The 24,174-nt window shown below is 54.2% G+C and overlaps 4 protein-coding genes across 4 annotated transcripts; 2 read left to right on the top strand and 2 right to left on the bottom strand.

Moving 5' to 3' along the window:
• The first annotated feature begins 6,943 nt into the window (after positions 1 to 6,943).
• Positions 6,944 to 7,414, top strand: BZA05DRAFT_382701 (uncharacterized protein). The gene has a single exon (XM_051482148.1). The coding sequence runs from the start codon at positions 7,007 to 7,009 to the stop codon at positions 7,283 to 7,285; it is 279 nt and encodes a 92-aa protein (XP_051344493.1). The 5' UTR covers positions 6,944 to 7,006; the 3' UTR covers positions 7,286 to 7,414.
• A 2,666-nt stretch (positions 7,415 to 10,080) lies between these two features.
• Positions 10,081 to 12,008, bottom strand: BZA05DRAFT_16415 (uncharacterized protein). The gene is made up of 4 exons (XM_051479118.1): positions 11,742 to 12,008; positions 11,469 to 11,660; positions 11,307 to 11,386; positions 10,081 to 11,214 (listed from the first exon to the last, which is right to left on the bottom strand). Exons 1-4 carry the CDS (start codon positions 11,832 to 11,834, stop codon positions 10,323 to 10,325), a joined length of 1,257 nt encoding a protein of 418 aa, XP_051344494.1. The 5' UTR covers positions 11,835 to 12,008; the 3' UTR covers positions 10,081 to 10,322.
• An 8,537-nt stretch (positions 12,009 to 20,545) lies between these two features.
• BZA05DRAFT_414646 (uncharacterized protein) lies at positions 20,546 to 21,028 on the top strand (the record flags this gene model as incomplete). Its single annotated transcript, XM_051485265.1, has 3 exons — positions 20,546 to 20,639; positions 20,701 to 20,744; positions 20,849 to 21,028. The coding sequence occupies 3 exons, from the start codon at positions 20,546 to 20,548 to the stop codon at positions 21,026 to 21,028; spliced, it is 318 nt and encodes a 105-aa protein (XP_051344495.1).
• A 1,371-nt stretch (positions 21,029 to 22,399) lies between these two features.
• BZA05DRAFT_382713 (uncharacterized protein) lies at positions 22,400 to 22,908 on the bottom strand. Its single transcript, XM_051482149.1, has one exon. It carries the CDS (start codon positions 22,898 to 22,900, stop codon positions 22,442 to 22,444), a length of 459 nt encoding a protein of 152 aa, XP_051344496.1. The 5' UTR covers positions 22,901 to 22,908; the 3' UTR covers positions 22,400 to 22,441.
• Positions 22,909 to 24,174: the final 1,266 nt, after the last annotated feature.

Genomic DNA, 24,174 nt, shown 5'->3' on the forward strand with positions numbered 1-24,174 from the left:
CACTCTAGAGTAGTATGGCGTGGCATGGCGCCTTTGCGACTTCTGGCGGCGGCGCCCGGGGGGAAGATGGGGGCGCCCAGACCGGATTGGTCGACGCTTTGAGACTCGAGAGACGCCTCTTGGAGGAGAGTCTTGGACGTGGGATATAGTTAAACGCCATCTTGATAATCTCCTTGCCCAGACCTCTAACCACCACCGCCGCCGCCATGTCTTGCCATGCCATGTCTTGCCATGGCTTGCCATGCTATTCCCTCGTGGCTATGTATGAGTACCGTAAGCTCCTCATCCAGGGAGACGATTGTGCTAACTACGGGTTGGAGATGGGGAGATGGGGAGGGGGGCAATTACCAGTTAGTCGTCAAGAACCACTCACTCACTCACACAGAGAGAGAGACACACAGAGATAACCACACTTGGGTGTTTCCAGAAACCGCAGCCCCATGGCCCCACATGCGCCTCGTGGGACATGTCTGTAGTAGTCTGTACTACCGGTGCTACCCCATGGAGCGCCAGTGCGCCACCTTCGGACGACTTGACTTGACTCGCGCAACGCCGAGCGAATGAGAGCTCGTGAGTCCGTTTTGCGATCGGTGGGCTTGCCCCACATCGGCGGCAGGCAGGTACGACGCCGCCATGGGTTGGTTTGCTCACGTCCGTTCGGTACGCGGGTTCTCCTCGGATGAGTAGGAAGCTGGTGGCTAGTGGAGCCCTTTTTTCTCTTGAGCTTTCATCTGGAGTGAGAACTCTACTAGTACCTACCTAGGGACGACGCCGCTCCGCGTGTAAGGCGGGGGGAGCGAGGGAGGGGGGTGGCTTGCTCGAGGAATTGCCATTTTTCCTTCTCGAAGCTACCTAGGCCCGTTACATACCTGTTTCCTGCAGGTTTGGATATGAAGACGAGGAGGAAGAGGAGGAGGAGAGGGGTATATGATATTACGTGGAGAATTTTACGAAGGGGGGTGTGTGGGTTCGCAGGATGCCATCCTTGAGGGAGTCCGATATCAGGCCCCCTCGGAGAGAGAGAGGAGGGGCATGATGGGAGTCGAAGTGAAGTACAGTTACATGGCGGCCAGGTACCTACCACGGCGGTGACCGCCCTGGGGGAGGGGAGGGGAAATGTGCGCTGGCAATTACTGGCAGCAGTGGACAGTGGGTATCCCGGCTTCGGATCCCCCTTCGATGACGATGCTGGATATTGCACCGGTGAAACGGTCGAAGCTGCGAGCTGCGAGGCGTTAAATGCCGAACACGTCGCCCGTATACCGTACGTATACCGTACGTTCGAGTCATTGTCCCGGCTCGGCCCGTTGCGAACTCCTAGACCCAGACCCAGCTGGCCATCGTTACGTGCCGACGACATACAGTCTCCAGGGACGAGGTTGATGCCTGCGCCGCTGCCCTGCTGCCCTGCTGCCCGCCCTGCGCACTCCGCACCACCACACCCGTACTCGGCATTTCTGCACTCTGCATCCATTACTCGACACCCGCTGCCACGTTGAATTACGTACGAAGCTGTATCGGCGAAACTCCAAGTCTGACTCCGTGAACCGCAATAACTACGGTATGTATTCGACATCATCTAATTCCGGATGAACGTGGCAGCGAACTCCACTCTCGGTAGATGGGGGTTGCTCTCCTCCCACCCACACACACTCCCACACACACTTTATTTTTTTATTTTTTGAGTGCATAGTAGGTAGCAGTAGGTAGGCACCCAGGGACATGGGATGGGAATTCCCAGTCAAGCCCCACCCCCCCATCACTCTCCAGGCGCCACCGGGATGTTCCATCGTATTAGGCAACCCACTCGCACTCCACACACACACACGACGTAGAGTATGATGGTAGAGTACAGTACATAGAACACAGTCGCATCTGTATGGGTGGATGTTTCTTCTGGAAGGTGGTGGGCCACGAAGTGCTATGGGGTCGCTTAACTACCTAGATACTGGCGCCGAAGAGCCGACGTTTCTTCCAGAAGGCCTTCGACGTAAGTATGTATCAGCGTTAGTTAGCTGCTGGCAGGCAAAATGTTCAGGCGCTCGCACGCGCGCGCCGCTTGCCCGCAGGCCCGCAGCGGTCATTACCGATGGGGGCGTCCCTTACCGAGATATTGCCACCTCCCCACCCCGTCCCCCGCCCGCGGCGGCGGCCGTTGAGCGGTGAGCGGTGAGGAATTTTAGATATCATACTTACATATAAAGAGGCTGTAATTATGTAAAGAACCATAGGATGCCGGTCAGGCGGTCGGCCGCTCAGTCTACATTCCGCAGCTTTGCAGCAGCGACGCAGGCGGACGAAACCGCAGAGTTCCAGCCGGAGATGGTGGACGTATGCGCTGCAGCGCTGCAGCGTTATGTGTGAGTTGTGAGAGAGCACAATATGCTGTGTGTGTGTGTGTGCCAAGTCCGCAGGAAACCCCAGCGAGAAAAAAAGGTGGAGATGGAGATGATCGTGCAGGAGCGCCAAGCTGCCACTGGACCACTGGCAAGTCGCGATCCTGCCTGCAGGAGGAGGAGTCGCATCCCTCGCACGCCCACAATTCGTGGCAAGAGAGAAACAAATGTTTCACCTCACCGTCGGAGGACTGCCAGGTGAGGCTTTCAGCCAGTCAACAGTGGCAGTGGCTTTATGTACTAGTATTCTTCACATCGGCGTCGTCGAAGCACGCGGCATCCTCGCCGGCCATCCAGGATCGTCTGCATACCTGCTCTACTTATGATATTTACAAAAAGTCGTAGGTATGCACCCCCCAATGTCAGACATCTGTGAATCGATCGTATGTAGGTTTGTATGTCGGTGGTTTCCCCGTCCAGAGGCCGGAGGTCCAATCATATGGTTACTATAGGTCATCCTGATGCGCAAGTTGCAACCAGTATCTGCACACCTATATACTCTACTATCTATGTATACACCTCCCCGCCGAGCTCCAGAGTCTAGAGTAGAGCAGAGTCGGTATGTATGTTTGTAAGATGCATACGCATACCAGCCACGCCAACCATAGTGGACCAATCGCTTCTCGGAACTGTCGGAGTGCAATGCGATGCGCTGCGATGCGATACGATGCATGCGGGGGAGGGGGCGACGTTACACGTCTCGTCTTGTCTGGTGTGGTGTCGGTGTCGGTGTCGGTCAGCAACAGAGCAGAGCAAAAAGCAGCCTACATAGCCGCGCTTCCCATGCCCTTCCCTTTCCGATAGCCGTGGAGATTGCGCTACATACACACACCTACACTGGAACTATGCCATCATAGCCAGTGCCACCTCGTCCTCGATATCCTCTTTGCGAATGTTGCTCCATAGAGGTAGTATGGATCCTGTCTGCCTGCCTGCCCGTCCGTCGATTCGATTCGATCGGACGGACGTCCTGCACAACCCGCTGTCACAGATAGTTACACCCCCCTAAAAACATCTGCTGGCGGGAGAAGCCGACTAACGAATGAGCGCTGGAATCCGATACCTTCAAACTTTACACGAAACCGCACCGTCGTTTCCTCCTCTCCTCTCCTCTCCTCTCCTCTCCTCTCCGCTCGACCATTTGCCCTCCGCTCCCGAGCTCGCACAGGAAAATAAGGCGGAAATATGCAATAACGGGAGTAATATACGTACCTAATGTAATAACATCGAAACGCAAACCTAAAAACAACCCGATACATGGGTGGCCGAGTGACATCTCATGCCTAATGCGGCAACGCGCGCACCGCCAGTAGATACGTTACTCTCGATGGAGTAGAGTACGTAACGTAACATCAAACGGTCGCCGTCATCCATCATTTCAAACATATTCCATTCAGAGATTCTGCCGCCACTTATGCATCCGGTGAGATCCGATCCTCATGGTTGCCCCATCGTCATCGTCATCGCGATTCGCCATCGCCCATCGCCAGACATGTGTATGAGACGAGGCGAGACGAGACGTAGTATCCGCCGCCAATAATTGATGCGACTATTACATACGAGGCAACCGACCGCGAATGAACTCCGTCGGCAAATTCCAGAGCGGCGAAAGCAAAAAAACAAAATAAAACTTGGTAAAAAAACAAAAAAAAACCAGATGTCGGGAACCACGAGGTCCATCAAAAAGAAGCGGGCGAATCAGAAGCGGTGGTCAGACCTTACTTCAGCGGTGCCGAACAGACTACATACACCGTCGCTCGCCCCGTCATCTTTCACCCATGGATCGCAAGGGAAACCCGCACAGCTTTGCCGGCGGGTGCTCCCGCTGTCTCTCTACCGTCGCACCCTAGACGGATCGGATACCTGAGTTCTGTGCGCAAGTAGAATCGATAGTCAAGTTTTGCCGGCGCTCTGATGTTTATGCAGAACCGCGCCCGGAGACACCCATCCGCCCTCCGCGACCATCGCCGCAGCCAACGGGCCCACCTCCTTGCCCCTCGCCCCCCCCCTCCTCCGCCCCCCCTCCCCCCCTCCCTCCTCCGCCCCCCGTCGTCCACCCCCACCATCCCATACGTAGGTGATCCAATCTAATGGAGCTCGCAAATCAAGAGGTCGGATCTCCGAAAATCGAAGATGCGCTTGCAGCTTCCGCTTGGCCCGCCACCGGTTGCCATCCGAAACTTCTGAGCGGCGGCCATGGATGGATGGATTGCATTAGATATTCCATCGAGAAACGGCTCGAGCGCAGCAGCTTTCGCAAATTTCGCAGCTTTCGCTGCGCTTGATTAGGTATTTTTTTTTCCTGCTCGAAAGTTGGTGACCACCACCACCGCCGCCGAGGAAAATCTGGTGCGACGCGAGGGCAAAAACAAAAGCGGCCACAGCGCATGCGCGGCGCGGCGCAGCGCGGTGTGTGGTGCGGCGTCGTCGCAGGGCGGCGGACGGCGAATAGTCAGAATTGCCGCAGAAACTCCGTACGTCAGTCCGTCCGTCCAATCCTTCCTCGTCCTGCTGCTGCTCATCCTGCGTCCAAGAAACAGAACAACCATGGCTACCACCACACCCTTTCTCCAGAATCGCGGTAGCACTGGGCTTTAGGACGACCGGAGAGGATGGATGATCGATCGATATCGAGATCTCGCACGCAGTGTCTATCCTCCCCCCATCCAGGTATCCCATCTTGCTGGGGACTTTCGGTAGAATGTCCGCACACACATACCACAACCACAACCACAACCACCACACACCACAACCACAACCACCACAACCATTTGCGAACAACCATCCGAACCATCCATCCACACACACACACCGCTCCGGTCTCGAAGTTTCAATGGGGGCGAGCCCCATCAACCATCATCATTCGGCGTCATGATCGGCATATCCTTGATACCATCGGTCGTCCGCCTCGTCTTGCGGGTTGCAGCTTCCGTCTTGCGCAGCTAACGAGTAAAATGCACTGCGGGAGGGAGGGAGTGAGGCAGGGAGGGATATGTGCAAGATTGATGGGTCGACGGAGAAGTCGATGGAGAAGTTTGGGTTTATTTTCTTGCTGCTGCTGTTGTTTCGTTTCCGGCAAATCGACCGTATGCGCGCATGTATTGTACTAGAGTAGGTATGCTCTCATATGCCAATGTGGATGCACCCCGCCATCGCCGCGGTCGCCGCATCGCCCCTCCCCGCCCCGCCTCTCCCCTCCTCCCCGCCCTTAGCCCGCACATGCCCCGCCCCCGCATGGAACACCAGATCCGTCGCAGCGGACGAAAACGCTCGAAGCATGTGTAGCACCCAGTTAGGTAGAGTACCCTACGCTGCCTACTCGAGGAAAGAATTATCTCTCCGAAACAGCGAAGAAAAAAAAGTAAGGAAGAGCGAACTGTGGTCGGTCCCTCCACCGATCCCGATCCGACAGCCAGCCAACAGCCAGCAGCAGCAGCAGCCCGGCCAGAACTTGCCGTCGCTTTTCCCCAACATCTTGTCCACCCCCAAACCATCACCAAGGTCTTGGAACACAATCCTGAAGAGCCGGGAAGGAGGGAGGGAGGGGGGCACACCCAACCAATCATTTCGCCCCCACTGCGCTACAGTACCACGAAGAAGTTCGCACTGGGCTTTAGTCAACATCACACAGCCCATCTCATATTCTCCTCCTCACACCCACACACGCACACGCTCCGTGAAGAAAAAATAAATACCCACGTTGTTTATTCCGTTGTACCGCCCTCCAACTTGTGCCAGCCCATGTATGGTATCCCAGCAGCTCGGTTCGAGCCTTTCGCCCTTCTCTCATGTACTTTCGCGAGCCCCATCCACCAGGATTTGGGGTTTGGGGTTTGGGTAATGTGCGCTAGGCAGTTGGAACGAGACCACCATCACCGATAGTGTCTGCATGTATGTATGCGTGGGTTCCGATGTAACCACGAGGAGTGGGTGGGAAACAAATGGTAGGCAATAAGCGAATCCTCTCCACTCCCCTCCCCAAGAGAGTCAACTTCTCAAGCCTGCTGCGCCCAGCTGCCTTCGATATGTACCGTATCTTCTGGTCAGCCTCTGGTCACAGTAAAGCGCAGTAGATACCCGCTGGTATCTCCGGCCGTCCTGTTGCGCACGTTTATTCATCCGCACAGCACCATGCCATGTTCATACTCGATGAAATGAATGCGACACTCGGCACTTGCTCTGCTCTATCGACAACCATCAACGTATCGGCGCCAACACGCGCGAGCGAGCGAGTGCCCCACATCCAACAACATGGACTGCGGGCTTGCTGCGTAGTTGTTTTTGTTGTGGTGATGGTGGTGGTGGTGGTGGTGGTGATGGTGGTGGTTGTTGGTGGTGGTGGTGGTTGTTGGTGGAGGTGATGTCGTCGCGGAAACTTCCATCTTAGCCCACCGACGACGCAGCCCCAAAACGCAAGCAAAACCTCCCTCCGAGTCTCCGACCAATCCGATTTTGCTCACGGAGCGAGAAGGCTGGATGGAGAGCATGCTGTAGGTATGATCTATGTATGTAGAGTAATACTCACCCAGCCCAGCCCAGCTCACCCCCCAAGACGTTCCGGTTTACCCACAACAACCCCCACCCGCGTCGATGGGTCGGAGACGGTGGTTATGTCGAGTACGGTGGTAGTGGTGGTAGCGGTGGTAGTGGCGGTAGTAGTGGTGGTGGTGTTGGGGGGCTCCGTATCGTATCCCATCGTATCCCCATTCCCTCATCTCATCTCGTCTCGTTCTTGCTCCTCCCCATTCCAAATCCCCGGCCGCCCCCCCCTCCCTCAAGAAATAAATCCCAAACCCCACTCAACCACTGTTCCGGTGAACGGGTACCAAGGCTGCGCCACCAAATCGACATTCACCGCTCCACTCCACCGGGCAGTCCTAGTGATCTAGGAAAGTAAAGCGAACGTGAAGGTGGTGGGTGGGTTGGACAACGACGACGACACAACGACGAAAACAAAAAATGTCAGTAGATAGAGTAGAGTAGTGGGGTCAGACATCACATGCCACATACATATCATACAACAACTCTGCCCCCCCTCCTCCCTCCCCTCCCCCTCCCCTTTCACCCCCCCCCCCCCCCCCCCCCCCCCCCCCAACCCTCCGATACAGCATCTAGAGTGGAGTACTGTGGCTTCCCGCTAACCACGCCCCTGCTAACCACACATCACACACCCCTCGCTAGGTAGGGTAGTTAACCCATGGCACGCTCCGCGAGACCGAGGAATTCCTCAGAGCGAGCGACCAGCACCAGCAAGCAGCGCAGCACCGTCGTGATGTGTTGGAAGGATGGATGGGTGGAAGGAAGGATGTATGGATGGATGTGTGGGTGGATGTGTGGATGTGTGGATGGATGGGGGTGGATGGATGGAGGGATGGGATACATACTCGACGGGACCAAGAACCTCAGGTAGGAAGGAGGTCTTGCCGAGCGAACGACCATTCTTCCGATCTGCGCTAGCTACTACACAGCGGCGACAGTGTTCAAAACGAGTTGTTTCCCAAACATACCAACATCGCAAAATACCCCCCCCTCCCAGGCCCGCCCGCCTCCCTCTCCCTCCCTCCCTCCCTCCCTCCCTCCCTCCCTCCCTCCCTCCCTCCCTCCCTTCCTTCCTTCCTTCCTTCCCTGGCGTAGAGTATCTAGAGCCCAGTACTCTAGAGCAGAACGAGCAGAGCGAGATACATACCCAGGGTAGCCGTACATAGAGTCGAGTACCCAGAGTATCTAGAGTCGAGCAGGCTATCTACTACTGTATGTCTCTCTAGCCTCCCTCCATACCGGGGAAAACGAATCGACCATCTGCCATCAACCATCGGCCATCGAGCAATTACAGCAAAGTGACCTATAAAGGCACTTAAATATGTACTTACGTACGGAGTAATTCGATTCCCGAGCGTGCGTTTTCTGACAGACGACACGACACGACACGACGGGCCCGGCTGTAATGTATAGTATGTACTCTACATAGCCTGGGTGTGAGAGATAGATTAATCGGGGCCCAAATATTGTCTATATGGGGGTAGGTATCTAGGCTACCTACATCATCGCAGACAGGCTGGCAGGCAGACAGGCTGGCAGGCAGACAGGCTGGCAGGCAGACAGGCTGGCAGGCAGACAGGCTGGCAGGAACACAGGCTGGCTGGACCAGGACGCGTACTGGCGCATGCGTAGGTGGACATATATATATGTACGATGCATACGATGCGATGGCCATGGATGGGTGGATTTGGGGGGGTGGTTAGAAGGGTGGTGGTGGCGGTCGTCACGTTTCGACGCTTTCGTTTCTAGTGGTCGAGTGGGTTGAGTGGGTGGATGAAACAACCTTCCCCACACCGCACCGCCTCGTACCGCACCGCCCCGGACAGCACCGCAACAGGCCAATCCCCGTCGCCGCACCCGCAATTTATCAACAGTACCGTATCACCGTATCATTGTATCACTGTATGGTATCACTGTGCCTATCACTGTATGGTATCACTACCAGTTGTGTGGACGGTGTCATATGGACGGCGTTATGATTATGATTGCGCAAGAGAAAAGAAAGAAGAAGGAAAGGAAAAGGCAAGGAAATCAAATAAACAAACAAGTAATTGATTCGGCGATTGCGACCCTCCCCCGTTCCCTCGCGGATATGTCCGTCCTGGGAATAGATACCGCCCTAAATTCTAATTTCCCAATTTCCCAGCTTCCACCAACCCACCAACAACCCGCCCACACAGGAAGGCTTCACGCTTCCCGGGAAACAAAACGAAATCGATTTAGATCACTTTGCAAGAATTCTTAATTGTAATTGTATTGTGTGTGACTTCCAATTTACAGGCCACTTGTGCTTGATATCGTCTCCCGTCCGACCATCTCCCGTCTGTCCGTCCATCCATCTGTCCGTCCTCCTCCTTTCTTTCCCCCTTCTTATAATATCCAACAAAAAAAAACAAATTTCTCCAGCCAACCAAGGAAAATGAAACAAAGGGAATTCTCGCACCACAAACAAACGATAATAATATGTATAACCGCCAACCAAGGGGATAAAAAAAAAGGAGATATAAAGATAAAATAAAAAGGAGATATAAGGAAAGCCCAAAGTTAAACGAGATAATTTGTACTGAAAAAAGAAAAAGGAAAAAAAGGAAAAGAAAAGGGAAATAGAACTGAAAAAGGTGATAATAGTGGTTAAAATGTATGTACCTATTGGAAGAGTAGTAAAAAAAAAGACACCTTCAGGAAGACATGATCTGCCCTGCCCTCCGAGTGTTAGTATTATGATGATGATGAAGTTGATGATGAGATGATGGAAACCCCTCTGACGAATAACAAAAGAGAGAGAATCCGTAGCAGAAAAAAGCGCAGTAGCACGGTAAACTGTACTCCGACGCCCCTCAACAACCAACCAGAGGAGCAGATCTGAGGAGAAACCCTCCTCCCCCCGTATGCAAGTAGAACCATTGCATGCAGAGAAGCGAGTAGTATGTGCAACGAAGGAGGAATCAAAAAACACACCGAGACAGTGAGAGGGAGAGGACGGGATGCAAAGAAAACCAACCCAATAAACACAATGCGATGAAAATCAATAAACTGCCTGCCGTGTGGAACCAAGAATATGTAGGGAAATAAAAAAACCAATCAAAGCACGCCACCCATACACCTGATTGTAGACATGAAGCTGTACCCGTTCTTTTAAGTGAGACCGAAAGGAAAGTAACGAAAAGCACTGTGCAGCCCAACCCCAAATGAAAACCCTCTTTTAGTGCGAAAACAAAAACAGAAAAAGAAATAAACGAAAAAACAAATGAGAACATTGATTCTCGAAAGCCGCCCGAATAGGTATATATATGCATCGACGAAGAATGACGAGGGAAAAGCAAAAAATGGACTTAAAAAAAGGCTTTGTACAAGGTCGCCGCGGTTGATGATGTGGCGAAAGGGTGTTTAGCAGAATGAATTGCGGGGTGTCGGCAGCATGCTGGTATCCTCTTGCTTGATAATCGGCATGTCGTATCCGAAATCCATCCTTGATGGCGTAGAGATCAGGTGGTGCTGGTGCGTGTTGACTTCGTACCACACCTGTGGTGCCTGCAGCTGCGGCACATGGAAAGATGTCGGGTAATGCATGTTGGGATGGAACTGGGCGGCATGTTGTTGCGTCTGCATGCTCGAGGGGTTGGGGTAACTGCCGGAAGAGACATACGGGGACTGGTAGGGCGTCGACGGCTGAGGTGCCCGGCAAAAGTAGTCGACCGAAGACTGACTTGACACGGACGAGCAAGACGAAAGGCTACCGGGACTGCTCTGAAGATGTTGGGCCGTCACCAGGAGCTGCTCGGGGCTCTGCGGGTCCAACACGAGCCGAAGTCCGTTGTGGAAGGGTCCGGCATGGCCGATCACTGGGGTGTGGATGACGGTTGCCGGGGAGATTGATCGCGAGTGGTCTTCGAAGTACGGGCTCTGTGGTGTTGGGGGCATCATATTCTGGTGTTGGTTGTCGTTGTAGAATCCGGAAGAGAAGCTGGCATTGCGGCTCGAGGAGTTGGAAGACGGCAGGGTCATTGGGCTGTGGGGGCTCAGAGGCTCATGGATGCCATAGGTGTTTTGACGGAACAAGGTGGTTCCCTGTGGCAGCAGCGCGCTCTGTCTTCGCTGGTGTTGCTGCTGTAGCCGTCTGACGGCCTTCTTTTGTTGGTTCCTCGCCGGCAGTGATTTTCTGGGTGTCGAAGTCATGTCCAGGTCCTCTTCGGTCTCCATCTCAGAGTCAGCTCCCTCGTTGTCAAGAAGCTGATGTTGCCGCCTCGCGTGCTTGGTCAATGTTGTTTTCCGGCAGAAGCTATAAAGACGATCCAGTCAGACTTCTTGCTTCCCATTTTTTTATTTTTTATTTTTATATGGTTTTCGCCATCGGAGTTCTCCTTTAAGTACCTCTTCTCACATCCATCGATAGGGCACCGGTATGGGCGCTTGCCAGTGTGAATCCGTCGGTGACGCGCCAAGCTCGAGGACTGCCGCAATGGTTAGCTCGCGATCTCGGCGGCAAATAGGAATTGAGTTTCGGGGGTCTCGGGTCTTTCGGGTCTCGCTTACATCTGAGAAGCATTTGCCGCAACCAAGGTATTCACACTTGTGGGGCTTCTCGCCAGTATGTGTCCGGATGTGCACAGTAAGGGCACTCCTCTGGATGAAGGACTTGCCGCAATCGTGGTAATGGCAGGTGTATGGCCTCTCGTTTGTGTGGATGCGGTGGTGGCGCTGCAGATCGGACTTGCGGTTGAAACTCTGCACTGCACGTTAGCTTCTGCTATTGGCGAGCTGCAAAGCAACCACGTTCGCCCGCATAGCGGGGGGAAGCAAACAAACCTTTATGCAGTCGGGCTCAGGGCACTGGAAGGGTCGCTGGCTGCACTCGGCGATGGTCTGATCCTTGTCGTCGATGAGCTCGAGAATATCCATTGCGGTAAGTTGGTTGTTGTTGTTGAAGGTGTTGTTGTTGTTGAGATAGCGCGCAGGAGTCGTGATTGTCGGTGCTTGTGACGGGAAGCTGCGATTCAGTCTTGGGGGAGTGGGGGGGTTTAAGACTGGGTGGCTGTTGACGATGGAGGGAGGAGGGGGTGTGTGAGAGCGGTTGGTAGACAGCTGTTCAGGCGGGATGCCGAAGGTAGAAGGCAGATGTCGAGGCGGGTTGGGTTGAGTTGGATGTTGATGTTGAAGTTGAAGTCGGGGGGCGGGCAGCAAGGTATATATATTATGTGGATGATATTGGAGAGTGCAGGCCACGGGAGGAATCCGTTTCTGATATTGCTATGAGGATTTCTTGTTGTGGACAGGAGTGGGGAGGACTCGATTGAAGTATGTTAAGTAGTGGGGAGAGGTTGAATCAGAGACGGGAGATAAGTTGGGGTTGCAGCTGCCAGTTATACGTCCGTTCCAGTGCTGGGGATTCTGGTTCACAGGAAGCGTGAGGGCGTGCTTGGGATGCTTGGGGATGGGGATGGGGGGGGGGGGGGGGGTCCTCCGATAGCTTAAACAGAGGCAACCAGGATTACGGGTGGTTAAACTAGCTAGAGCGAGTTAACGAACGAACATTGCTTTTGGCCAGGGTTCGCTGCTGCCCATTGACCAGCTTATTCTAACTGGACCCCCAAAACTGAGCTTAGACATCCCAGCGAGAGATGCTAGCTCTTCGCGCTTCCCATGGGTCAACAGCAAGTGGCAAGTGTGCGTGGCAGTGTGCAGCCGTGGCAGACTGGACGATAGAGGTAGGTAAGAAGCTGGGCGAGTAGGTAAGTCAGGAAGTAGGTAGATACTTGGCAGGTACGTACCTCACGGATCCATCGTGTGGCCCTGGTTGCGAGACCATGCAGCGGAATCCTGGAGGCGCAGGGCTCGAGGCGGCGGCGGCGGCGGCGGTGGAGATGGAGGCACTGGAGGCAATGGGGGCAGCGGAGGCCGCGGAGGCACGCCATCGATGTACTGCACATCCGCTCCACAGCACCGGGCAACCTGCTCATGGCCCAGCGGCCAACCTGCTCATCGTACAGCGGCCAGACGCACCGTGACGACAACATCAGAGACGGTCGACTCATGTAGATAGCCGGTGGGAGAGGGAAAGAGCGAGGGAGCATGAAGGGGCATCGCCCACTGCATCACGGCACAATGGCCGAGGGCGGAGGACATGGGCAGTCCAACGGGCCCACCACTGGCTGGCCACTATTCTGCTTCCTACGGCCTCAATTTCAGCGATGGAGCGGGCAGGCAAGGCACGAGTCTAGGCAAGTACTCTACTTACATACTTGGGCACTCTACCTGCACCACGGCTCGACGGACTCGCCGCCATGGCCGAGCCAGAGCCATCTAGGTGGACGGAATGGCAGTCATCCGCACCGGCATCGCACCGCACCGTGCCGTACCGTACCGCACCTCAGCTCACCACCGCCGCTGCATGCCAGAACCTAGACCACGTCCTTTGCCCCTTCCGTCCGCTCGTTCGTTCGCTCGTTCGCTCGCTCGTCTCTTTCGCTCGTCTCTTTTGCTCGTCTCCTGAGATCCCTCCCGCTTGGCCGGCCGGCGGCGAACGGCACAGGTAACGGGAAGCGGACAGGCCCGGCACACAGACATCCTCCCTCTAGATAGTGTCCGTACCGCACTGCAAGCCCTTTCCCGCAGAGTGATGGGTGCGGCCGGCCTATGGCCCATGGTCCATACACATCCCACTGGCACACACACTCTCTCACTCCACACACCACTCACCACACCACACATATCACACATTTCCATCCCCCCCACACACACTCTCGCACACTCACACACTCACTGCATTCCCCTTCAAACTCGTGTTGTTTGTGGCCTCGGACGGATCTGTCTTCCCGCAGTCAATCGTAGGCGTGGCCAATCTCTCTCGTTCTCTTCGAGAGTTGAAGATCGAGATGTGTTGACGGCGGATTTTTCCTTTTTTCCCTTTTCTTCCCTTTTGATGGGCTGTCCGCACACCAGCCAGTCAGCCCGAGATCTTTTTTCGTAGGGTACATACATCTTATGCACACGGCAACACCACTGGCTCACCGCGGCCAGCGAACCCGGGCACACGACCTGTCTGTCAAAGTTCTCACCTCCCTGTTCTCCATTCTCACACCCCTCCTCACTCCCCCTCACATTCTGCTCCCCGCCTCCCCTCCGCCTCCCCCACCTCACCCCGCTCGTCGGCCGTTGTTGCATCTCCTTGGGTGTGTTTTGAAGAGTGTCTACCCGTGCCCTTCTGTTCGTTCCGATTTCTGCCTCGTTTCTGCCTAACCGCTGTAATGAGTCGTACCCGCATGAATGGTATATCTCCCGTGGATAGGCAAGGCAAAGTTTAAGCATGCGAAGTCTGGCTCGGAATGCTAGCGATGTATGTAGACTCCCGCGAGGGAAAAAAGGCAGCTGGGTTTGGGTGCGTCGAGGTGTGTCGGGAGCCACACAAACATGAATATTGAACATCGAACATCGTCCTCTTGGAGACGGACATTCACCCCATGCATACTGTACGTACAACGAAGCTCCACAAACCACCACCTCGTCCACCCACCACCACCTCCACCACCTCCACCATTACCGTCACGACCCACAGCCATCTCCAAGCCGGCGACCCACACAGAACTCCATTAGAGTACACAGCCTTTTGAAGCCACCCAGTTCCCCCCAAACTCAACCGCCGCAACGAAAATTCCCCCACTTTCCACCAATCACTGCCATCGACCCAACACTATTTACCGCGACACAAAAGTACCAACCGCCTGCGCCCTCGACAAAAACAACGCGATCTCGGTCGCAGACCGAAGGGAGGGAACGGGATGTTCCCGTTCAAACTCGTAGGACCCACCTCAGCCCGAGCAAGAAAAAATGGGAGAAAAAAAAAGAATCATCCGACATCCTGGCCTCACCGGAAACAACACACAAACATCTCCAGAAAGAACATCCCGCGATGAAAGGCAAGTACGTACGTAACCCGACCCAACGAGAGCGACCACATCCGGCTACGGAATATATGGTTAGCACTGGGCGGGCAGTGGGCAAGCAAGCAGGTTGCAACACATACCACCTGCCCGTGTTAACCGGTCTGTCTGGCTGTCTGTCTTGTTTCTTGCGCTGCCGTTGCCCACGCACACACACCACACGCTCTCCCGATCCATCTCCCACTCCATCTCCCTCGCCGTAACTACAGTACGCCAGCCGTTTCGATGTTTGGCCGCTCCCTCTCCCTCTCACACACAGCTCACACACGCACACACGCGCTCCACAGTAGTAGTTAGTAGTTAGTAGTTGGTAGTTTGGTGTAGTGACCACACCACCAGCACCACCGCCGTAGTTACCGCTAAACCCAGAGAGCACAACCTCCCAAGAGTCTTTTGCCCCAGCTCTTTGGCACGGAGCAATCGCTCGTGCAGGGGCATGTAATCCGAGACTAACTTACCGCAGCCTGGTCACTCTCGCATGGGGGATGGAGAGGTCTGCCATACGGTAATTTTCTTTCCTTTTCCTCTCCCAAGGACAAGGATTCGGTGTTGTGTTGCTTGTAACTAACTTAACCCCCCATCCACCCCCCCAACCCAACCCAAACCCCCCCCAGTCTCTCTTCGGATTGGCGGCACGTTTAGTTTTAGTTTTGGCTAGAGAGACGACCCAGTATTCGGGTCCGCGAGAAAGAGGGAACAGAGAGAACACGAAGAAGGATGAGAGGGAGAAAAAAGCAATTTCATGTCGCTATCTCCCGCGAGCTCTCGCACACACACACCACAAATGGGATTACACAGAGAGCTATGTAGAGTGTTAGCTATGTGGAGTACAGACCTATGTACAATACGCTAAAAACATGTAGGTAGGGAGCATATGTGTAGTGTAGCGGTACATACACAAGACTCTCTCTGGTACATAGCTGCCTACCTGCCTGCCTGCTTCACCATTCCGGGATAGTAGGTATTCCAACGACATGGCAGTTGCGACGTGCTGTGTGTGTGTCCAAGAAGAAGCAGAAGAAGAAGCAGGAGAAGCGGAGGAAGAAGACATGAAACAGATCTTATCGAAGGGGCACTCCGATATCCTCAAGTAAAAGTAGGCAGACGATGGGGGGAAGTCGGCCAGCCCAGATTAGCCCGGCCAGGTACCGTACCTATGAGAGCAACCACCATCTCTGACGTACCTATCTAGAGTACTCTACTCTACTACATGCGGCGTCCGTCCGCCCTTCGCTTCCTCACCCTCACCTCACCTCACCTCACCTCAGAGATACGTAGAGTAGAGTACATACCTCATACCGGGTCGTCACTCAATCAATCAATCAACTCATCCATCTACCATGTATACCGGTACTCTACAGGCCCGTTACCAACGGCAGCACAGTGACGCAGCTCGCAGCTCGCAGCTCGTTAAAGGCTGGGACCTGGGTGGGTGGGTAAGTGGTGGGTGACAAGCGGCACGCCTTCCTTCTCCCTCCCTCTTTCCCTCTTTCCCTTCCACGGCAGTTCGATACCAACAGCTCATCTGCTCTCGGTACTTTTTCTACATAGAAACATACCAACAGGAGCGCTGCGCAGAGCAGGAGGAAGGAAGCAACGAGGAAGCAAGGAATCAAGTGGGGCGGGGGGGTTCCAATAATGTTTCGAAAAGAATCAATGAATGAATGGAACGCTCAGTGTATAGAGTAGTGTGATCGCCATCGTCATCGACACTGGACAGACAGACGCGCAGAACCTCCTGCTCCTTCTTCTTCCTTTTCTTCATCTCCTTCTTCTCCCCGGAACGTCAAAGGAACCGTCCATCTGGGTTTCCATTTTCTCCGCTCCACCTAGAGTACCTATTTTTTTCCTGCCCGTCAGGGGGCCTGGGAAAGTGAAAGGATGGTGAATCTCGGAATTATGGGAAAACCCGTGGATGCGGTTTTACATGAGCAAGCAAGCAAGCAGGAAAAAAAAGAAGGAAAAAAAAAGTGTCCGCCAAGATTATATGACTTCTAAGAATAAGTTTCGCTGCAAATAACCAAGAACTTAGTAGTAGTAGTGGTGGTGGTGGTGGTGGTAGTCGTTACCCAAGTAAGTACCTAGAGTATCTAGTGAAAGGGAAACGAAACGAGCCGTGGAAGGGAAGGGAAGGGTATGTAGAAATGTTTCCCTTGAAAAACGGCGCTAGCGGGAAGTCAGTACATAAACGCGAACGAACAAACAATGACCACCATGGCCATAGCCACAAACAGATCGGACTAAACCCAAGCAATTTGCGCTCATTCAGCAACATGAGCCGGGAAAAAGGGTGGCCCTGTCCTTCCCCCCTACCCTCCCTACCTCGCTCCATCCTTCCCTCTCTCTCTCTCCCTCGGTCCAAATTCCTTCCCATTCCAAGAGAGGAAACAAAGGAAACGACGTAGGAAGGGTAAAAAAAACTTGTATTCTTCGTCTGCAAAGGGTCCAGAAGGACACACCCATGAGATTTGGCCCCCAGACGAATTTTGAAACCATGGAAGAGCTTGGAGCTATACACGGGAGGTGAGGCGAGGTGGTGGTTCAGTAAAGGTCTGTTCGTATGCTACCTTCGGGGTGGCCAAACGTGCTATAGTTCCTACTACCTACCTGGTAGCACGGGAGCCCGCGCCCTCGCGAAAAGTCCGGGAGCTCGAGCTCGAGGGTGAGGGTGAGAGAGCGGGTGCGGATGCGGGCTGACCGACTGATTGACATGACTGATCCGCAGCCGTGTGCATTAACCACCCCCAGCCAGCCAACCAGCCAATGGCAATCAAACCACAGATAGATAGGTAGCCGTCCGCCCGTCCGTCCGTTCGTCGGACGTCGAACGGACGGAAGACAGCGGCCCATCACTTCTCTCCCGCCCTCCCGCCCGCCCTCCCTGCGTCGTTGCGTCGTTGCGTCGTTGCCGCTGCTCCAATGGATTGTGCTGCTGCCGCTGTGATATCTAACTCTCATGTAATAATCCGAGGACCACCCCGGCCGGCAGCTCTCTTTGTATAGATGATGCTGCTGCTACTTCGGCTGCGCGTGTATTACTATAGATACTGTTCCAGATGTTATGCTCGATTGCATGACACATCTCGCTCGGTGGCCGGTCGGGCCCACCCCCGGGATTGACGGGATTGATGAGATTGATGAGATTGATGCTTACATACCCGCGTCAGCAATGGAACGTGGATCCTGCGATGGTCCGCCCGGAGCTGGGATTCTCCCGCCATATCTAGAGGCTGGGGGACTTTCAGTATGGAGTAGGTGGCGAACCATGGGCCGCGAGGAAAGGGTCCTGTCAAGCTTCCATCATCCTCCACCTCCCGCATCGCTATTTCTCCCACCCCATATGCGTATGTAGGGTAGGTATGGATGCATTCACCAATCGAGCTACTACTCCGCAAGCTTCGCAACGGCTACCTAGGTAGATACCTTGGTACCTACTCGGTGAGGATTCAGGAATGAATAAGCTCCGCAATCTGGGCCCGCACAGCCCGCAGCCCTTGGGCTTCGCTTCCGCTTCGGCATCCGCATTCGCAGCAGCGGCGGTAGCGGCGACGACCGCGGAGCGGAGCGGGCACAAGCAGGAAGGAAGGAAGGAAGAAAGGGAACTCCAGACTGGCTGGCTGGCTGGCTGGTTACTCTAGCAGGGCCACACTAGATACCGTATATACCGTATCATCTCCGTGCTGCCCTGCTCTGCCCTTCTTCCGACTCAGCCCAGCACATATATCCGGCCGTCCAGTCCAGCGAAGCGCAGCGGATCGATGAGTTCTTCCGACCGAACCCAGTCCGCTCCGCTCCCATCCAACGAGCTGGTTCGGATGTTTGATTACCCTTTTTTCCCCTCCCTTCTTCCATCACCACCACCACCACCACGACTCCGCAAGCGTGCGCGTGAGCGGGCAAGTGTGTGTGTATGTAGCAAGGCGGAAGAGATGAAGGAAAGAAGAAGAAGAAGAGGAGCAAGAAGAAGAAGAACAAGAAGAAGAAGAACAAGAGCCCTATTTCCAGTTTCCCCTTCCACTGTGTCGTTTCTCATTCCTCGCTTCTTGCGAAAAATATGTACCAGTACGTACGTGCGGTTACTCGTGAGCCTATGGTGGGATCTTAGTTGAGCCATGACATCGGAGGGGGGGGTGGATCTTCACCAGTAATACGACTCCCCACTTAACTATCTACAGCCCTGCCTCCCCCAGCCATTGGAAGCAAGGCCCATGGGAAAGAAGTCCTGATTTTCATCGTATTCGATGGTATGGTAGCATTGGTAGATATGTCCTGTCCTGTCCTATCCCCCACAGAACCTGCTGGCGGCCGGCCGGTGGGCCCGGTGGTGTATGATAGCACCGTATGTCGGTGTCATGGCCTTGGGGGGGAGGGGTGTAACATTATCCTTGCCTTGCTTTGCTTTCCTTTGCTTTACCGTCAGGCTCAGCATATATGTGCATGAGTATTCAATTCCATCAGTTGGGTGACCTGGAGTATGCGTGTGTGGGCGGGGTTGGGCAGCAGACCCAGAACTTCTCTTGCGCGCTCCGCCGCGTGTATCTCAGACCACAGCGTAGTGGGCGGCGTAACTGACTATCCTCCACTCCATTCCACTCCACTCCACACACGCACACAGTGACACACGTGCTGGTATGTTCCCAGCCTGCACGGAGTCTACAGTACAGTATCGAGTTACAGCATAGGTAAGTTATCGGCCGGCCCACTCTCCTTCGTGTTCATCCCACCTCCTCCCGAGTGGCAGCTAACAAGCCACTTATCCTCTTGTTATGTAGAGCAGCTGGTTAGTTACCTGGTAGGTGGGGAGAGAAGAAGGACCATACAATTCCACCTGGCCGGTGGCGGCGCTGGCTCAACAGTTGGAACTTGGGAAACATCGTTTGATGATGCCCTTCCCCTCGTAACCCGTTTCCCGTCCACGGTTGGAAACACAGTAAACAAAGAGAGAAAGAAAGAAAGAAAAACCGCCAAGGCCCTATGTGCACCGCAGCGGTGGCAGGCACCAACAAGCACTCTAGAGCATTCACCGGCTCATGATGGAGGGCTGACGGGGTGGGGAGGGGGGGGGGGGGAGGGGGAGGGGGGTGAGGCAGTTGGAGGGAAAAAGCATAAAATACCGCCGTCCAGGTGAATGGAGGCAGTTAGAGTGAGATGCATCGTTTCGATTGGGGGCCTTCTGATGGCTCTTCCCCCCCATCCCCCAGCTGGCAGCTGGTTCGTCTCTTTCTCCCCCCCATCCCCCCCTCCAGCCACCTGTGCTAACAACTCCCGGGAACACAGCTTCGAAGCCAGGTCCGATGCAGCAAGGCTCGCTCTCGCCAAATTGTGGCCCTTACAAACATGTTTCAGGCTCTAACCCTGGATCTGGGTAAAAAGAAAGGAAAAAAAGGAACCTCTCCCTCTCCGCCTCTCTCTCTTTCTTGAGAATTTTCATTCGGGAGAACTTTTGGGGGTAGCTTTGAGGCTTGCGGAGGGGAGGGGCACTCAGGTCGTGTGCGTGCGTGTGTGTGTAGTGTGTGTTGGAGGAAGAGTACTCCGCCGCCGGCCTGCCCGCCCTGCCCTGCCGGTTTTCATACATCCCTCCTTTCTTCGGAGCGAGATGCAATACATCACATCACCTATACATTCCTCCTTGGATACGCAGGTACATAGGTGCCGTTGACCTGTCGCATCCAAATGGCCCGGACTCGACTCCGCCGTGCGTGCGTGGGGTGCCAGTGGACCGTGGTGGTGGTGGTTATGAAAACATTGAACGAAACGTTGAGGGGAGGTAACGACAAGGAGCTCGCCGAAGCTGCTGCAGCTTCTCACCGAACTAACTACATACCTAGGATGTAGGGGCAAAAGACTTGGAGAGCTCTCGGAGAGAGAGAAAGTGAAAGAGTGGACATCTTTTCTGGATCCATCCAAAGGGCAGTTGTGGGGGGCGAGTCGATGCAGTATCTTTGTAGTGTAGTTATGTGCAACTAACACTGTCAGTCTGTCACCAACCGCATATCCAACTATCTGACGGGCGCCCCGCTGCCAGCCAGGTTGGCGAAGTTGACGGTAGCTAATCATGTCTACGCCCAGAAGATGCGAGCTGCGGCGAAGCGGGCCAAAGCGTCACCCCCCTCCACGCTCCGCGTTCAGCGGCCCGTTGGCTTCGGCGGCCGCTGAAAGTGCCCGCCTATGTACCCATCAACCCACCAGAGGATTTTCACACGGACGAACTCCGCGGCGAGCGTATACAGTGTGCTGGTAGGTACATACAAAGTCATCATGAAGCACCGGATATCGCCGGGAGTTCTAGATATAGTATGGAAAGTAGCAGAAACGGCGCTCAAACCCTCCCTCCCTCCCTCCCTCATTCCATCTCTCCAATTCAATTCCCCCCGTCCCCCCGTCCCCCCGTCCCCCCACTCCCCCCACCCGCTGCCGCCATGAAATTCCGACCAAGCAGCATCTCCCACTCACAAGTCCGCCGGTAAATACCCTTTCCGTTTCCCACCCAGTCTCTGGGATTCTGACAGCTTTCTAGAGGGGCAATGGAAGGTCCCCACTTTGTCTTTCCTGGGAGGTTCGAGTGGATACTGTATTGTATGTATGTACTCTATGTATGTACCGTACATGGCATGACATTAGAGTACTCTACTGTATAGTACTCTACATAACCATGCCCAACGTCCGAGCGAGCCTGCCTGCCAGCCCGCCCGCCGGGGAGAAATAGTTAACGTATGTACAAAGGTACGTAAGTACACATCTACCGGCCGGCAGAAGTTAACGGACGGGCGGGCGGGCGGGTATGTAGGAAGGTATGTACCTGGGTACTCGGGTAGGTACTGTCGATTTCGAACTTTCCTCTGATCCCTCTTCTTCTTCTATTCTTCCGTGCTTCCTTGCTTCCTTGCTCCCTTCCTTCGTTACTGCCTTCCTTCCTTCGTTACTTCCCTTCCTTTCGTTCCATCCAGCCTTCCTTCCTTCCTTCCTTTCACTCCGTCCGCTCGCACGCGCATCGGTCGCGTCGGTGCATTGGCGGGGGACGGGGGACTGCACCTGCTACGTTACTCTACTCTACTCTAGGTACGCCTTATAGGCAGTTGCAAATATACCTATTGCATCCATCCATCCAACGTCCGCCCCACCCCCGCCGCCCCACCCCCGCCGCCGCCGCCGTCGCCGTCGCCGTCGTACTCTAGAGTAACGAGGTAGATACCGTAGTTATACGTAGTACAGTTCATAAGTCCTACGTAGGATTCCTCTTTTGCATCACTCTAGAGTAGAGTACCATCTATCCGCCGCACCTAAACAAAGCAAAAAAAAACCACCATAAGTTATCGCCGTGCTTTTTTGAGCGTTGGGAATACTTGCCGGAAGAACTCTAGTAGAGTAGCCAGAGCTCTGGGGTTGGGACTCGTAGGGGGGGGGGGGGGGGGGGGGGGGTGTTGAACAGTGAACGCCCTTCATAATCTCTCCATAGTAGAGTACCTACCGGCTCGTACACAGGTAGAGTACACGTACTATGAGTACCGTATAGACAGTACCTACTTTCTCTTATTTACCCTGCCATTCATAACGAAACGAATTTATGATCTAAGTAGAGCACCAATTGCAACCAACCCAACCAACGGTCAACCAACCAACCCACGAAACAAACCAACCAACCCAAACCCAAAAGCCAACCGAGCCCAACCAACGAAGCCCAACCCAGCCGAAACTCAACCAAACCAGACCAAACAAGGTCCACGAGTCCCGAAACGTACATACGCCGAGAAAAAAACGTGAACTGTGAACACAACACGCCGAACTTTTCGAACTTTGAACACGGCAAATGGAGGGAGGGAGGGAGGGGAAGAACCACTCTAAACTAAGCCCATCTCTAAGCGAAATCTGATCGGGGATGGGATGATATCGGATGGGATAGGAAGGATGGGGTTGATGGGGTGGTGGTGTGAATGGATTTGATTGAACCACCAGTAGATACCCAGGAGAAACAGCAATTGCAGGGCACTGCACTGTACTGCACTGGCGACGACACACCACACACCACATACGCACACACGCACGCCCTAAATGAGGGTTCGCCGCGCCGCGCTGCGTATCGGTATCGGTATCTACCGGTATCCGGAGGGTCACCGAAGTAACTATATGGTCGCCGCTGCCGCCTGGAACCCTTCCATTTCCCTTCCCTTCCATTTCTGTTTCCTCTACTACCCCTCCCCCCCCCCCCCCCCCCCCCCCGGGCCCCGGCGAAGGTTTGATCATGAGGTGCTGGAAAGAATAGATGGATCGCCGCGTAGGCGTATACTGGACAGAAGTTATTCCAACTCTATACCTAGTAGTTATAGCAGTTATAGGTGTGTGAATGTTTCTAGAGCGTGGGGTGGCCGTCTACTTACTCTATGATAGTACGTGGAGTAAGTGTAACCATGGACATAACTACACTAACTACTCCACAAGTTACAACAGACTAACTACAACAACCCTGCCTGCCACCAGAAAGAAAAGAAAGACCAGAAGGAAAGGAAAGAAAGGAAAAGAAAAGACAAAAGAAGAAGAAAAGAAGAAGAAGAGGTACCCAAGTCAAGTGAGCTGTAAGTACTATAACCACCCACGTCCGTCGTCAAGGCCGCTGGATATGCATCTATAGTATGGGGTAAAGGTTTCCCCATTGCAATAGGAATTGCATGCTTACCTACATAAGCCTCCGCCGACCACTTTCCTTTTGAAGTGGTTTGAACTTTGACAGCGGCACGGAGGAATGCACCAGTCGCGGCCTATGGTGCTCCTTCAATCGGCCGGCGCGGGGGGGTCGGGGGGGATCCAATGGATCGTCATAAAACACCCACACAGCTGTAGAGCAGGGCAGTGTGTAGAGTAGCGATTCTGCATCTCCGTGGGTTTGGTATGTAGAGCATCATGTATCATAGGCGCTGCACGCTAGATTGGCTTCCTTAGCATGTCGACTTGTCCGGGCATGCATGGGTACTCTGCTCTACATACAGTAGAAGATAGGGAAAAGAGAGAGAGTGGGATATCGATGCGACATCGCCGAGCGGGTGGATAGCATACCGTGGGTATGTAGCAAGAAGGCTGGGTTGGTTGACGGTCATGAGCGTCATATGTAACCCCCCCTCGACACCTAACAGAGTACCTATGTCATACGCCCGACGACAACTACGACGACGACTGCAATGCAATGGGGCTTTGCATGCAGATTGCAGCCCCACGAAAGAAACAAGTTCTTGGTAGTGTGTTTGAAGTGCAGTGGCATCTCTGCTATATACCTCTGCCACGGAGCACTCACCACTTGCTTCGAATCTCGA

This window comes from Tricharina praecox (genome assembly GCF_024521635.1).
Source record: "Tricharina praecox strain CBS 144465 chromosome Unknown BZA05scaffold_1, whole genome shotgun sequence".
Taxonomy (NCBI): Eukaryota; Fungi; Ascomycota; class Pezizomycetes; order Pezizales; family Pyronemataceae; genus Tricharina; species Tricharina praecox.

Coding starts and splice junctions, on each gene's coding strand:
- BZA05DRAFT_382701 (XM_051482148.1), top strand. CDS start 7,007: ATGTCGAGTACGGTGGTAGTGGTGGTAGCGGTGGTAGTGGCGGTAGTA.
- BZA05DRAFT_16415 (XM_051479118.1), bottom strand. CDS start 11,834: ATGGATATTCTCGAGCTCATCGACGACAAGGATCAGACCATCGCCGAG. Junction 11,387..11,468: donor GCGGCAAATGCTTCTCAGAT/GTAAGCGAGACC, acceptor CCATTGCGGCAG/TCCTCGAGCTTGGCGCGTCA. Junction 11,215..11,306: donor ATCGATGGATGTGAGAAGAG/GTACTTAAAGGA, acceptor TCGTCTTTATAG/CTTCTGCCGGAAAACAACAT.
- BZA05DRAFT_382713 (XM_051482149.1), bottom strand. CDS start 22,900: ATGTGGTGTGTGGTGTGTCGTCGCCAGTGCAGTACAGTGCAGTGCCCT.